Raw genomic sequence first — 16,443 nt, 5'->3', positions numbered from 1 at the left:
TAACATTAGTAGAGCAGGGGTGCAGTTGGTGGAGCTTTGGACAGCAGAACGGTATGCCATCAAAACAAAAGGGATGTGTCTGTCCCAGTCACGCTGGTGGGCTGCTGTGAGAATGGCTAGCTGCTGCTGCATAGTTAAATTAAACCGCTCCACTAGGCCATCACTTTGTGGATGTAAAGGTGTTGTGCGTGTTTTCTGCATGCCTAAACGCTCACACAAGGCAGCAAAAAGCTTGGATTCAAAATTACGACCCTGGTCGCTGTGGATGACCTCTGCTGCTCCAAACCGGCTGAACATGCCCTCTATCAATGCCTCTGCCACCGTTTCAGCTTCTTGGTCAGGTAGAGCATAGGCCTCCGGCCATTTCGTAAAGTAGTCCATCGCACACAGCACATATTTGTTTCCTCTGTCTGTTACGGGAAATGGGCCCATTATGTCCACTCCTACCCTCTCCATCGGTGCCCCTGATGTTTGTTGTTGCAGGGGGGCATGGGATCGGTCCAGGGGTCCTTTGTGTGCCGCACACGCATCACAGCGCTGACAAAAATCTTCAACATCCCGGCGGTGCTGACCCCAATAGAACCCCTGGCGTAGCCGATGGAGAGTTTTAGTGCTCCCGAAGTGACCAGAGCCGGCACCCCCATGGCAGGACCCCAGCACGGCTTCTCTGAGGTCTTTTGGCACCACAACTTGCCACCTCTCTTCGCCTGTGGCTGGCTTCTTCCATGCACGTTGCAGTACCCCATCAGACAGGCGCAGCACATTGAATTTACTCCACAGACTTTTCGTGGCCACTGACAGTCCTGACACAGCTTCCCAGGGTGGTCTGTGCCCGTTGAGGACCCACTGACGCACTGGCCTCAGGTCTCCATCCTCCTCCTGACGGGCAGCCCACTCAGCAGCATCCACCACCTGCAATGCACAGCATGTTGGTTCAGCAGCAGTCTCCTCGCCCCGTAGCTCTCTCTCTCTGGCATCCTTTCTGTCGCAGTAGCTACACCCATCCACAGCACATGGGCGCCTGGACAAGGCATCCGCATTGCCATGCTGAGCCCCAGGTCTGTGCACTATCGTGAAGTGGAAAGACTGCAGCTCTTCAAGCCAGCGCGCTACCTGGCCCTCTGGCTCACGAAAGGACATCAGCCACTGGAGCGCAGCGTGATCCGTCCTGACGGTGAAAGGCACACCACACAAGTAGTACTTGAAGTGCCGAGCAGCCGTCACAATGGCTAGCAGCTCACGCCTTGTCACGCAGTAACGCCGCTCACTCTTACTGAAGATGCGGCTGAAGTACGCCACCACTCGTTCCCCTTCAGGCCCTGTTTGTGACAGTACTGCGCCCATGCCAATGTTGCTGGCGTCTGTATCCAACAGGAAAGGTAAGGCTGGGTCTGGGGGGGTGAGGACTGGTGCATGTGTGAGGGCCTGTTGAAGAGTGTTAAATGCCTCCTGGCAGTCTGTGGACCATGTGAACGGCTGATTTTTCTGAAGCAGGCGGAAAAGCGGTGCACCAATGCAAGAAAACCCCCTAACAAACCTGCGATAGTAAGAGGCTAATCCTAAGAAACTTTTGAGCTGTCTCTGGTTATTAGGGATTGGCCAGTCTCTAATAGCACAGCCTTTCTCCTCAAGTGTGCTAATGCCCTCCCCGCTCACTCTATGGCCTAGAAACTCCACTTCCCTTCTCATGAAATGGCACTTATCAGGATGTAATTTAAGGCCTGCCCCAGCTATTCTCTCCAGCACCTGCCTCAGGGAACCTAACGCAGCCTCAAAGGACTTCCCATGAGCCAGGACATCATCTAAGTACACTAGGCACTCTTGGCGGGGAACACCAGCTAGCACATTGTCCATAAGTCTCTCAAATGTCCCTGGGGCATTGCATAGTCCAAAGCTAAGAACCTTAAACTGCCAGTGCCCCCTGCTAGTGCTGAACGCTGTCTTAGGTCTCGACTCAGGAGTGAGGGGGACCTGCCAGTACCCACTCCGCAGGTCAAGAGATGAGAACCACGATGACCCAGACACCAGGTCCAGTGTCTCATCCACCCGCGGGATGGGGTAGCAGTCCTTTCTCGTCACCTTATTCAGCGGTCTATAGTCCACTCAAAATCTCCATCTTGAAGTCTTTTTCTTGGGGACCATGACTATGGCTGACGACCATGGACTATCAGAGGGTTCGATGATGCCTGACTCGAGCATGGCATGGACCTCCTGTTCAGCAGCCTCCTGTTGCACCATGGGTAGGCGGCGGGGGCGCACTTTGATGGGCCGTGCCTCGCCAGTGTCAATGTGGTGCTGTACTAGATGTGTGAGACCCACCTCATCATCGCTGAGAGCGAAAGTGTCTTTGAATTCCCACAGCAGTTGCCACAGATTAATTTGCTGTTGGTCATCTAGACCAGCACAGTTTTTTCTCCAAATGTCTCTGATTGCCTCTGTTCGATCCCCTAGGTCCCTTGTCTGTTCAGACGGAGGCAAGACTGCATGGCCCCTGGGAGACACGGGTGGGCTAGACTGCATCATTTGCACCTGGGGACCAGTTGCTTCAGAATGCGCTGTTAAGCTGTAGGTAGGCACAATTTGTGTTACCTGTTGAGAGGGGGATGTCAGCTGAACACATTGTCCACCGGGTAGAACTAGCACCCCAGAGCCCAGGTTTACTGCACACCCCATGAATCTTAGAAAATCGAGGCCAAGTATGCATGGGTCACGCACCTCTGCCACCCATGCCGTAAAAGTCACTGCTAAATTCCCCAATGTGAAAACAAAAGTTCCCCTACCTCTCATGGAGGCTGTCTCTCCTGTAACTGTTTGTAATTTTACAGAGGTCTGTTCTAAGACGGTCCCTTTTGGAACAACGTCTGGTCTAACTAATGTGGCAGTGGACCCTGTATCCACCAGGGCTGAGCATGACACATTTCCTACCAGCACCGGAACATGGCACAAGTTACCCACCTCTGTCCAGCCCACTGTTACAACAGGGTCAGTCTGTATAAGTCTGTCCATGCACTCTTCCCCTTCATGCGAAAACTGCAGTCCCCGGTGAGTGGCTGAAGGGGTCCGTAGTGTCGGGGCTACCCGGACCCATTGCCGTTTCCCTGCTGGCCCCTCTCTGCAGGACAGCGGCGGAGCAGGTGCCCGTGCTGGCCACACCCCCAGCAGACAACAGGGCGGCGCTTGGTGTCATCCTCAGGACGGGCAGCCGAAGTCCGCACAGCACGCACCAGCTCGTCCACCCACGCCGGCCTCTGGTCTAGCACTTCCGACGCAGCAGCGACTGTGACAGCAGGAGGTGTTGATTGCTTTGTAGCACAAACTGCAGTCTCCCTCTCTATGGCAAGATCAAGCGCTATACCCAGGTTGGCTGGGTGGGCGAATTGTACATGCAAGCGTAGTTTGTCCGGTGTAAGGGCTTGGATAAACTGGTCGCGGGCTAGCTCACCCTGGATGGCAGCTGGCATATCAGTGTACGCGCGCCTGCTGAGGCTCTCAATCTCATAAGCCAGGACGCGGAGAGACTCACCCGGCCTCCTAACGCGATGTTTGAACTCACAACGTAGAGAGTCTTTCAGGTTAGATTCGCCAAAACGCCTCTGCAACGCTCCAACTAGGGTTGTATAGTCACCTCTCTCCTCCGGGCTTAAAAGTAGCAAACAGGCTGAAGCATCCTCCGTCAGCGAAAGGGCGAGCTGAAGGGCCTTTGTTGCATCTGACCAGTATGCAGCAGAAGCTAAAAGTTCAAACTGAGCTCGGTATGCTTCCCAGCTTCCCTTACCAGAGAATTTCGGCGTCTTCGGGCTTGCTGGAGCGAAGTGCAGGGCGCCGCCATCTTTGTGTACATCCGAAGCAACCTTGCGGTCGTGACGTAGCTCATCCGAAGCCCTCCCGTACTGCCAGTGGCGCGAATCAGTGGCATCGTGCCGCAAAGTTCCAAAGTTTTCGTCAGCCCAGGTCGACAGGCCATGGAGCTCCGGAAAATCCTCACACTCACTTTTCACCTTGGAACGGGCACCCATGAAGCCATCCATAATGCCCTCTGAGTGGTAGCCAGGAACAGCCAAACAAAGCGAGGTCCAATCTCTATCTTCTGACACCAATGTAATACTCCAGACAGTCTTGGTCAAACTTGTGGGAAACTTCCCGTGCTTTATTGTTCCAACAAGCATATAACAACCGAGTTGCTGTTTCAGCCACAACTCACGCTTTAACTCGAAATAGACAGCACCAACTTACTAACTATCATCTTCACTCTCACACCTGCACACGCACACACTCACGCGCACACACTTAACTCCACCCCCTAAATCTCCCTAAAAGGCACACAACATTTCAGGAAACCTAACAGGCACAGAACACAATATCACAGGATATTACAATATATTTAATTTTGCAATTAGGCTATATAGGCTGTCAAAAAGGTGTTGTATCGCTATGGCAGGGTTACATGAAGTAAATATGAATGTAATAGACTACTTTGTGCTACTGAATAATGCAGCTGAGATAATAAAGTCTTTGGAAGATGTTTTGTGTCATGTCTATAGGTTTATGTCTGTAAATGTGAAATGGTTAGTGGTAGGCCTACATCTCATGGCATTTCAATATATTTCTAGTTTAGTGAGCTACACTTTAGATATTTTCTGAGAGTCTTCGAGTTTAGCTGCCCCCTCCTTATATGGATAAAACATATAACAAGCCAGACATCACTGTTGAGAGAGAACTGCATTAAGTCTAACATATAGGCCTATCTTACAATAAACTTTAAGTAAAGCTGGCTATGTAACCGCATTCATTCCAATATTGTTGCAGAGATGTTTCCTTTTACCAAGATAACAATTTCAACAATTCACTTAGCTCAGTAAGTCAGTATAACGAAACTCTGGAACTATTAGGCTATGACCAAATGTAACACACTAGACCCTTTCACAATAAACAAGCAAACAAACAAACAAAAACAGAACAACAAAGATACCCTCATATGTCTAAACGTCAGTGGAGCCAAAATATAATGGTTGAGCTTGGTTGCTTGCTCAAATATATTGGAAGAAGGCCCCACTACACTGATTGAGTAGATGTAAATACATGTTAATTCATTGGCACTTGTTCTCTCTGTCACAGAGCAAGCACACTCTCGCAGTTCGTTCACGAAACGCATTCTAGTTGTTCATGAAGGCGTGTCTGGCCATTTGTTATTGTTTAGCCTAGTTGCACATCTCGTAGCCTACTGTTGTTCATCTTTAACGTTTTAGTTGGCTAGGCTACTTTTAAAAAAAACATCATGAAGCAGTACACTATGGCGCCAAGGCGAAAATATAAAACACAAAGAGAAGGTTTTGAAGTTTGCAGAAGAACATTTGGGAGAAAAGGCAGGATAGAAGTTTAATATAGACCCAAAACAAATTCAATACTGGAAGAAGCAGAAGAATGAATTCAATGCGGCCAAAAAGACCAGAGCCCGACTAGCAGGTAGAGGTAGAAAAAAAGTTAGCCTGAATATGGAGACCAGCCTGGTCGAATGGATTTTTTCATTCCGCTATAGGCATCCTAGAGTAACTAGAAAAATTATTTGGAAATCTTTTCCCCCGTGAGTGACAGTGGAGACCATAACTTTGTGGCAAGCAGGGGCTGGCTCCAGAGAATTCTCGAGCGCAATGGGTTTTCAGTGAGGAGACGTACAACAGTGTCTCAGAAAGACCCAGACCAAGTGGTTGAGAAGCTGGTTCCCTACGTTGACTACGTTGGAAAAGTAATCGCCTCCCAAAAAAATTATGGATAGAGACATAATTGCCATGGACGAAACAGCAGTCTGGTTTGATATGCTGTCATCCACAACGGCCAAAAGCGTGGCTTTAAAAACTACAGGGCATGAGAAGTGCCATCTCATAGTGATCCTGGCTGCCAAGGCGGATGGTACCAAACTTAAGCCGCACATCGTTTTCAAAGGGGCTGTGTGTGAAGTGGCTCGATTGCAACAACAGAAAGTCAGCACTGTGATTGCAACTTCTGCGAATGGCTGGATTAACGACAGCACTTGAAATGGGTAGTCGCTGCCTGGGCGAAGCTGGGCAAGGACATGATCCGAAAGTCCTTCAAAGTTTGTGGACTGACACTGAAAGATGACGGGAGTGAAGATGATCTCATCCATTGCTTAAAAGCGGGACAGCTATGCGCCCCTGGTAGGGACGTGCTTGCGCAGGCGCAGTCATTAAGCAGACGCTTTTGTCCAAGACGACCTACAAGGGAGAGAACAATCAAGCTAAGAGCAATAAAACCTGGTGTAACAATAAATACTGCTTTTTTTTTTTTTTCAAGGAATAGAAAAACGACATAGAAAGAAAAAGAAGTGCGGGACTGTCACTGCTTAAGTGCAAGTTAAGCCGAGGTGCCAGTTAGGAAGGGAGGGACGCCCATGCTCTGGTAGTGCTAGACAGGTCATTCCACCAACGTGGAACTACAACTGAGAATAGTCTGGATTGCCGTGCTTGCACAGGCAGCAGTGCTGGCGGCAGAGAACCGCACGCAAGTAGCCCAGGATGAGGAGAATGACGAGGAGGAGCTGCTTAATAATGAACTTGTTGTTCTCGATGATGAGGATGGGAAAGAGTATTATGGTTTAGATGTAGGCCTATTTTGCATGGTCCATCTAGTTCGGAGTTTGTTTGCTCCATTTGACCGTAGCCTAATGCAGAGATGAGCAAAAATACATCAAAATGTATTTTGATACAAAATACAAAATACCCCTCAAATAAATGTATCAAAATAAAATACAAAATACTGTTGCCAGAAAATGTAAAAAAAAATACAATACATAGACTCTTTTTAAAGATCTTAGCCTACTATAAACGTTAAGATTTTTATTAGGTTGAAAGTCGGTAACAGAACAGAGACAACTAGCTACACGTCAAGCAATGTCATTTAATTCCTAAAATACGTTTTACGAATCCAACTTACATTACCACTGCACACTCACAACCTTACAGATAACGTATAGAAGTTGTACTAGCATTTGTATTCAAAGTTTACACTTTAATCTACCAAAGTACTTACCGTTTAACAATACAACTTCCACAAGTTACAGATTATCTTTGACAACATTGGCGCCCGCATGTGATTGACAACACTGGCGCACACATGTGACATCACACAAATAAATGGCCGTGTAGCTATTTGTTTTGTCTCTGTGAGAATGAGTAAGATCTTTAGTAAGAGTCTCAACAACGTTTATAGTAGGCTAAGATCTTTAATAAGAGTCTCATGTGCGCCCGCGCCCCTGCCTCTATGCAATGCGGCACGGAGTGCCAGATCGCTTCCTAGGTGAGGTGCGCCTCATTCACAAAGTGGAGAGTCTCGTCCAGGCGCGGAGTGGCAGATCGCGTCCCGGGCCTTAGCTCTAATTGCGTATAAGGACATCACACAGCTTTCATCAAGTCACATTGTGTCAAGATGGCTAACGTTCAGTGCAACAACTGGATTCGCTCTTTGAAAGAACCTCCTTTAAGTCGGTGTACTAATGAAGATAAATTGACAAGGATCAAGACAGCTTTCTAAGTTTACGAACACAACCGTGTTTTGTGAAAAAAATTTATTTAACATGAGAGTCAATGAGAGAGATCTGGGGTGATTTCCTTTTCACCCCAAAAAGGGGCGGGCCATAACATAAGAAGCAACACTTTTGGCAAATTGACTGATTCAACAATGACATTCAGAGGCAGATCAGATGGTCTCGTGGTAGAATCTGACAGAAAAAAAATCTCCTTCTGCCTAAACACTGGAAAGTAATTTGAGTATTTTAAATACAAAATTACTCCACTCCAAGTATTTTGATACAAATTCACACACATTCGATTTTTTATCGGCCCTATCAAATACAAATTACAAAATACTCAAAAGCAAATTAACTAGTATTTCAAATACAAGTAATTGAAATACTGCCCATTCAGATGTTGCTTATGAATTTGGTAGGTGCATAATATTAAAGACTAGGCCTAAGTCCTGGCCTTTTGGTTTAATTTGGGTTGTCTCCTGTTCGTTCTGTGATTGCTGTCCTTTGACGGGACCAGATGTTTGTTACATTGACACTGCAAATAATGCGCTACGCGATAAACTTTTCATTTGGCCGAGTGAGATTTTTGACTTGCTTGATTGTTATTGAGAACATTGGAAAATATCTGCAATTAACGATGTAGCTTAAGACTGAGACTATGGTTTATTACTGATTCATTTCTAAATGGTAAGTCTACAGAAAGTTGATTAGCTATAGGTCTACCGGTTTCATTCTATCGGTAGCCTATCGGTAAATGGCTGCAGAAAGTGTTGAACGCATATGCAATGAATGATATTAGTCAATGTTACTATGCCCATTATCAAACAGAATACGGAACGATTTAATTGAAGCAGTCGGTAAGGTGATTAGAAAATATATAAACAATTATATTAATGCAGCAACTTTTGTTGCAGGAGAAGAACACGAAACAACGGATGTCACACAAAAAAGCCCAGATCTTGTCATTTTGCGTTATGTGGCTAAAAGTGAGGTGGCCTGTAAAGTGAGGGAGGCGTTTTGGGGATTTGATGATGTGAGTGATGTAAACTCTCTCTGTGTGTCTGAGTGCTAGCATGCCTGGCCAGACAGGAGATAGCGTTGAGGGTGGGCTATATGGGAGTTACTGGTAGGGGCTTGGTGGTCCTGATGTGCATGTGTGAAGACAGAAGTGCTGTGTGCTATTTGTTTGTGGCCAAACTGTCACGGAACGAACAGCTCAGACGAGGGGATTTACAGGAAGACAGGGTTTATTGATGGAACAGCCAGTGAGCAGGGGAATGGACACAATGCAGGGCGGACTAACAGGCAGATGAGACGCACACAGGAGGAGACTAGACTAACCTAAAGACAGGTCTAGGAAAGAGAGAACTAAACTACACAGAGTCACACTCTGGAATTACACAAAACACCGGGGAACACTAGCTGGGAGAAACAAATAAACTAACAACGTACATGGAATACTAAACTAACACAAAGAACCTTAACTGGGAACATTAACTAAAGATCTCACAAGCAGAGTGTCACTCTGGCTAATGTGCGTAGGGTGCAGAGCAGATACACGGCTCAAAGCCAGACAAGACAGTCACGTTAGACCTGGTGTCGTATGCCCAGCACTCTGGGTAATGTAGTCTTGGAAGCCTGGAGGCACGGAACTGGCTGACGCGGAAGGAATCGTAACATCAAAAACAAAACAAAAACATCCCAATAGGGTGGGTGGGTGGGTGGGTGGGGCAACCGAACAGGGGCAGAATGTCTGGTGGACGACCGAACCGGGACGGAGTGTCTGGTGGCCGGTCGGGTTTACGGCCGAACAGGGGCAGAGTGTCTGGGGCACGGCTGGATGGACGGCCAGAGAGAGGCAAATAATCTAGCTGGAGCGCCTGGGTCAGCGGCAGCTGGGTCTGCAGAGTGAGTGACGGCTGGTTCAGGCACAGCAGAGGTTGCTACGGACTCCCCTGAGGTAGAGGCTGCTGTGGATTCAGCAGAGGCTGCAACAGACTCCCCTGAGGTAGAGGCTGCTGTGGGTTCAGCAGAGGCTGCAACAGACTCCCCTGAGGTAGAGGCTGCTGTGGGTTCAGCAGAGGCTGCAACAGACTCCCCTGAGGTAGAGGCTGCTGTGGGTTCAGCAGAGGCTGCAACAGACTCCCCTGAGGTAGAGGCTGCTGTGGGTTCAGCAGAGGCTGCTACGGACTCCCCTGAGGTAGAGGCTGCTGCGGGCTCATTAGAGGCCGACGCTGCTGCGGGCTCATTAGAGGGCGACGCTGCTGCGGGCTCAGTAGAGGCAGCTGCAGGCTCAACAGGGGCAGAGGCAGCTGCCCTGTATGGAGCAGGAGTGGGGACAGCGGCTGTGGCCACAGGAGTAGCCGGAACAGCTGCTGCGGCAGGAGCAGCAGTAACAGCTGCGGAAGAAACAGGAGCAGCACCTGCGAGAGGTGCAGCAGCAGTAGCAGGAGCTGCCATTGCGGGAGCAGCATCAGCAGGAGGCGCAGCAGGAGGAGCAGGAGCAGGAGCTGCCACTGCGGGAGCAGCATCAGCAGGAGGCGCAGCAGGAGGAGCAGGAGCTGCCACTGCGGGAGCAGCATCAGCAGGAGGCGCAGGAGGAGCAGGAGCTGCCACTGCGGGAGCAGCATCAGCAGGAGGCGCAGCAGGAGCAGGAGGAGCAGGAGCTGCCACTGCGGGAGCAGCAGCAGCAGGAACAGGAGAAGCAGCAGGAGCCCGGCGAGGTGCAGGCATTAAAATGGCCTCCGTACTGTTAAATTAAACTTGAATTAACCCTAGTGTTCACTTCACATATAGTTGGCATGATACTGCCGTAACTAATAGGCCTAAAAATTAACAATACGTGCACAGAATGAAATCATTGATACATGCATCTGCATCACCATAAGCCTCTTTTGGTGTCGCCAATCTGTAAATTCTACAATATTCATAATATTTGCAAATATTGTGCGTACTTCACCTCGAAACATGAATGTTTTCCAGGAAAGTGTCGTTTCACAAGTATATTTTTCTGTGTAGAAAAGTGCCCAGCGTGATTTGAGTGTGTATGTAATGTTGTTACATGTGGCCCAACATAAGAATACTACATTTCCCATCAGAAAAACACTGTAATATGTGTATAGAATGTCCATACTTATTTCGAAATATATTTCTTTTCAGACACATCAATCAAGATTACATCATGTGTTTGTGTCTGTCGTTGTCATCAGGGAACCTATTCGTCTTGAGTGTAGGACATAAAATCTGCCACTTCAGAGCTTTCTACCTCAGAGAGTGTGCATCTCATGGACATCGCACACTACCCACACTCAGGTTTCAACACACCAAGGACCTGCATTGGGTGATTTAACTCTTTGTGGGAAACGTTTTGCCCGATGAAATGCTAGCGATTCATTTTTATAACACCAATGAATTTTAGAATTGTGACTGAACTGAATTTCTGCTCTAATGCCAAAGTGGGAATCGTTTGCCCGTTGAAATGCTAGCGACTCATTTTTATAAGAACAATGAATTTTAGTGTTGTGAATGAACTGCATTTCTGCTCTAATGCCACATGTCAAGATTCTGAGTGGACCCCTTCTTCTGTACTTATCTTTGCCTGTGTGGCAGTGCTGATCAGCCTGACTGTGTGCGGAAACCTGCTGGTGATCATCTCCATCTCGCACTTCAAGCAGCTCCACACACCCACAAACTTCTTAATTCTTTCTCTTGCTACAGCTGACATGGTGGTTGGTCTTACTGTCATGCCCATATATTTCATATCAAGAAATATATGTGTGATTGTGAGCAAGATATTTTGCTATGTTTGCCTACTGTGTTCAACACACTTTACCTTTTTATCTATTTACAATGTCTCTTTTATTTCTCTGGATCGCTGGTATGCCTTATGCTACCCACTGCAATATTCAATCAAAGTCACATCCAAATGTATGTCCATTGTCATCTGCCTGAAGTGGTTCATTTCATTATTGTACAACTTGACTTTTATTTATTTTAATGGAACTGCCACAACAGACATACTATGCCTGAGGGATTGCAATGTAGTGGCAGAAGGAGTTTGGTCTGTCATAGACCTTTTGTTAGTGTTTGTCTTTCCGTGTTCTGTCATAATGGTTTCCTATGTAAAGATATTTGCTATTGCAAGAAAACATGCAGTAAGCATCCGGGCCTCAAGAGGGCAGGACATCCCCAGGAATAAGAAGTATGGAGAGCGTGTTCCTAAAGCTTCAGAGAGGAAAGCAGCCACCACACTTGGGATTCTTGTGATTGTGTTTCTCGCATGTTTATTGCCCTATTTCTTGTGTGTTGAACTGAGTCATTTAATTCCATATCCAATATTTGGACATGTGTTTGAAGGAAGTCTAACTGTGTTGTACTTTAACTCCACAATTAATCCAATTATTTATGCTCTCTTCTACCCTTGGTTCAGAATTTGTGCTAGAATCATCCTCACGTTCAGGATTTACATTCCTGACTCTTCTCTTATCAATGTGCTGATAATACTTTGAATGCTATTACATTGATGCTTATCGGCAGTTGCTACAGCAGATGTATTTGGTTCATTGTATATTTGTGTCATATGTTTTAACTGTTAGAGAGCTGTAAAAACATTAATACTGCTAATAAAAACAAATACTTCAATTACATTTTCCCATCGCCATATACATCTAAAGAGGCTTGTCAATACATGAATGAAAGCAGTTAGGAAGCACTACAAAATGTAAACCCATTATGTATGTAGCCTCTCTGCTTCCGTATCCACCTTCTGTATCTTTGCACCTACATACCCCCAAGTATACCCCCAAGTATCCCCAAGTCAGACATGAAACTGTTCCATTAAACCCTTTTTTGTTTCTTGATAATATATTTGCTGCATACTGTAGGTGGCAACTGTGTCACCAGGAATACATGAATGGCAAACTGTCTGTTTAGAAAGCATTTAAAATTTGCCTTAGGTGAGCAATCTGCATCAGTGACTGTCAGTCAGATATAAAGTCAGTCAGATATAAAAAACTAATGTTGATGAAACATGGAGAGATATTAAGAAATTGGCCCAGAGGAAGAAAAGTATCCCTAACATCTTGGTCACTTCCTTCATAGGCCTTCGATAACCTCTCTGGGCCTTAAACTAAACGTTACGCAAGAGAGAGAGACCAGAGAGCCAATGTCCACTGGGATCAGTGCTTTTCCGACACCTTTAATAATGATCATGGAGGAGAAGCCAAAGGAGATTTGTCATCACACTCATTAATACACACAAACAAATCTGCATCCACAGATTATGCTATTTTCAGTCAAAAGGCATTAATATGTGTTAAAAGCATTACACAGACCAATGTCATAATGAAGACAGTTAAGATGCTATCAGCAAACCGGCATCCATTAAAACATGATGCAATCCTTTAATAGAATATTAATAAAGCACGCTAAAGTTGAAGAATGGACCGGAGGCAGAGTCAGTTTCAGTTGGCTTGTATTTCAGCATGGAGACCCCTCTCGCTGTTGGTTCAAGAACGGTCTAACCTGAATAGCAGTAGGCTATTGCATTTATACAATTCAGGTTGAAATACAAAGGGAGAGGGGAAGGGCCACACCTATGGGGGGATGATGCCAGGACACAAGGCCTCTAGCAGGAAGAGGGGGAGGGGAGGGTCACATGTCATTTGCATTGGATCTCAGTGAGAGACAGACCTAGTACACAATCAGAGTGTAGATACAGAGCAGTACATCTTTACCTATAATAATAACAATAATTCCAGTTCCATCAGTCCCCCAATTGAGCATATATATGCTCACACAATAATAACCAGGCAACAGCCAATCAGGGCAGGACACATTGAAATATGTTACAGATAGGGATGATACAAATTAACAGTGGAATATCTATTTTGCAGTTCCATCAGTAGTTATCTTGTGAACACACAGAGCCCACATGCAGAGTCCTTCTGCCATGTTTTCTGGGTGGGTAGTCTCTACCATGGCAAGACGTGCTGAATCAGGTGCTGAAACACCAAGCACGTGGATGGCCAGTTGATGAGTTCAGGTTTCCATTGTGGTCACAGGGTTGTCAAGAGTCCTTTTGTTTAGGCTGAGTGTGTATCTCTGAGGAGAGCTGAACAGTCCATGGCCATCTCAGGGTCCTGAGATTCTTGGCTGCGGGTACTTATCAAGTCTCACATGAGAAGCCAACAAAAGCATGAGGTGTTTGGAGAACATTAAAGCATTTGCATTTGACTGTGATATGGGGGAGGGGGAGGGGTGTTTGGTAACAGGAAATTAAATGACTACTTCATGAGTGAAGGCACAGGCATGGTAAAATAAAATGGAAGGTTGGACCAAACAAAGACAAATAGCACAAGACATTGACAAAATAAAATAAAAAGGAATACAGGAAACAAAATAGCACAGTAGGGAGATCTCACATCAAACAAAAGACAACATAAAATAGTGCAGATAAGTCACAACAAGCCTTCAAATCCCCTATATGATAGCTTGGAAGCTATCACCTTTGAAAAGTAAATACAAGTTAAAGAAAGGCATTGTCAGACTTAAATCATACCAGACAATAAACAAAGCAGTCAAAAGTGGTCAAAAGTATGTCAGTCTATATTCTCACTCAGTCAGTGAGTGGCATTGAAGTCATTCATTGGCTAGGAGTCGTGTAAGTACATTCATTCATCGGCTGGCCAGCCCACACACACACACACACACACACACACACGCGTACACGCGCGCTTGCGCAGTTGTTCGCTCAGAACACGCGTTGTGTGACTCGCGGGGAAACAAAGACAAGAGAAGTTAATAATCTGGTTACAACATGTAGGCAACACAGAACACAGAGAGTTAGCAGAAGTCTGCCTCCTCAACATTCACTGGCTTATTTTGACTATCAGACAGCGACAGATCACTTGAACAGCGAGCTCATTTGATTTTACTTAAAAGGGGCATTCCAACCTATTGTGGGCCCAGCTAATGTGTCTACACATTTACGTATGTTTTTCCGAAAAGGCATCTTATTTCCATGTATCTTAAACATATACACCCAGGATGAAGGCTTTGTTAAAAGTCTTCACTCCTCTCCTTCTAACTGGCTAAGTTAGATCAATTTAGACAATGGGATAGATGGTGCTGTTTGAATCACTACTGATAGTCAAGCCTGGCTACTTTAAGAACAAAGACAACACAGATTGACGCACACAGGCTAACACAATGAACATAAAACACGGAACAGACAAACATAGCACGCTGAAACAAACCAACCGAAACTGACCCGTCCTGGTCCTTACAATGAATAGTATAAGTCAATTATAGCGAACGGGACTTTTTCTATGTGCAGAATTTCTTTGATGTGAGAGGTCCCTATTTCCTCCGAGCAGGTTATTCAAGGTTAGCTCCCGGTTAATTGGAGAGGATTGACGATGGAGGACGTCTCTGTATGTTCAGCGTTACATACAGAGGCCATCACGGCTCTCGGACTCACTGTTGTCCAGACACGTGGCCACAAGTGCTACAAATCCGACGCCCGCGTCTGAGACTTTGTTTGAATATATATTGGGACTAAACCTGAATGCCTTTCACTGTGTGCTGCAGTGTCGGGTATATATATAAAACTACTTTACAAATGGTGTCTCTGTCTCACTCTCTCTCTCTTTCTCGCACACAGTCTCTCTCTTCACGCGCACAATTTTCTCTATCTCTTACTCTCAAAAATTCTGCACATAGAATCAGCTTAAATCGCTTACCGTTCCCGTTCAAAGTTTTTGAAGCGTCGGCTCCTATTCTTTTGCTGTTTCAGATAGGTGGATATCTCCGGCTCGAAGGACCATCTAATAGAATATTAATAAAGCACGCTAAAGTTGAAGAATGATAACAATAATTCCAGTTCCATCACATTAAATCTAATGTGTGTGCTGATCTATATGTATGCCCCCCCCCCACACACACACACACAGGGCCCTAATTTCATTGATGGCCACACACAGTCACACATGACCTAAAGGTAATTTGATAACTTGTCAAAATCATTTTGCTAATTTCTTGACATGAGCCTGTGCAGACGTGGGAGTTCAATGCATAAATGAGTTCCGTTAAAGCAACACCTTTTCCTGTGAAACTTCCAAATGATTTCATGTCGGGCAGACCTTCTGCACAACCTGCGTCTGCTCTGGTTGAACTGGACTGTTTGTGACCAGAAATCTATTGTAGAACAATTACTGAGCTCAGTTTGAATGTTAATAAGGTATCTTTTGCGACCTAGATGTATTTGATAGTTTGCATGGTTATAATTTACATCGAGGTAGGCTGAAGTAGATCTGGGCAGCCTGGAAGAGATATATTGTGTTTCTATTGTGTTTTGGTATTGTTCATGTCCTTAGTACGGTTCTGATTCATGTGGGCGTCTAGACGCCGGGGTTTAGAGGTGAGGATGAGGTCATCAGTGAGCGCTTGCGCCAGTTTGTATTGAATGCTGTGCGAAAACTCCAAAGACTGACTGAAAAGAATAAAGTTGTCAAATGAAAGACATATGCATGTCTGTTTAAGGGTGCAACATATGGTTAGTTATTGAGATGGGCTGATAGAGAATGTCTTCAATGTCACATCCATTAACTACTCAACTAATTTTCTTGAGTGCTCCCTGCTTTGTGTGAATAAACTTAACAAATATAGGCATCCCTGCCTATTCTCTCTGTGTGGTTACTAATACGCAAAGCCCATTTGCGGTGCTTCTTGCCCTATGAACTTAGGGGCCCACACACCAATGCTTCATATAATGGTTTTCATAAGTACCTTGATATGAATTAATGAAATCATATGTAAAATTCCTGTGGCAGTGTAGTCCAACTATGCCACCCAGTTTACAGAGATGGGACTCTAATTTACTCTAGGTACTCAAGGTCTTAGTT

The 16,443-nt window shown here is 45.8% G+C and overlaps 1 protein-coding gene across 1 annotated transcript; it reads left to right on the top strand.

Annotated features, from left to right (window-relative positions):
- Positions 1-11,046: 11,046 nt before the first annotated feature.
- Positions 11,047-12,048, top strand: LOC308380736 (trace amine-associated receptor 13c-like; the record flags this gene model as incomplete). The annotated part of the gene is made up of 1 exon (XM_080858140.1): positions 11,047-12,048. One exon carries the CDS (start codon positions 11,047-11,049, stop codon positions 12,046-12,048), a length of 1,002 nt encoding a protein of 333 aa, XP_080714266.1.
- Positions 12,049-16,443: the final 4,395 nt, after the last annotated feature.

This window comes from Sprattus sprattus (assembly GCF_963457725.1).
Source record: "Sprattus sprattus genome assembly, chromosome: 2".
Lineage (NCBI taxonomy): Eukaryota > Metazoa > Chordata > Actinopteri > Clupeiformes > Clupeidae > Sprattus > Sprattus sprattus.
This window is presented reverse-complemented; position numbering and strand designations above follow the sequence as displayed.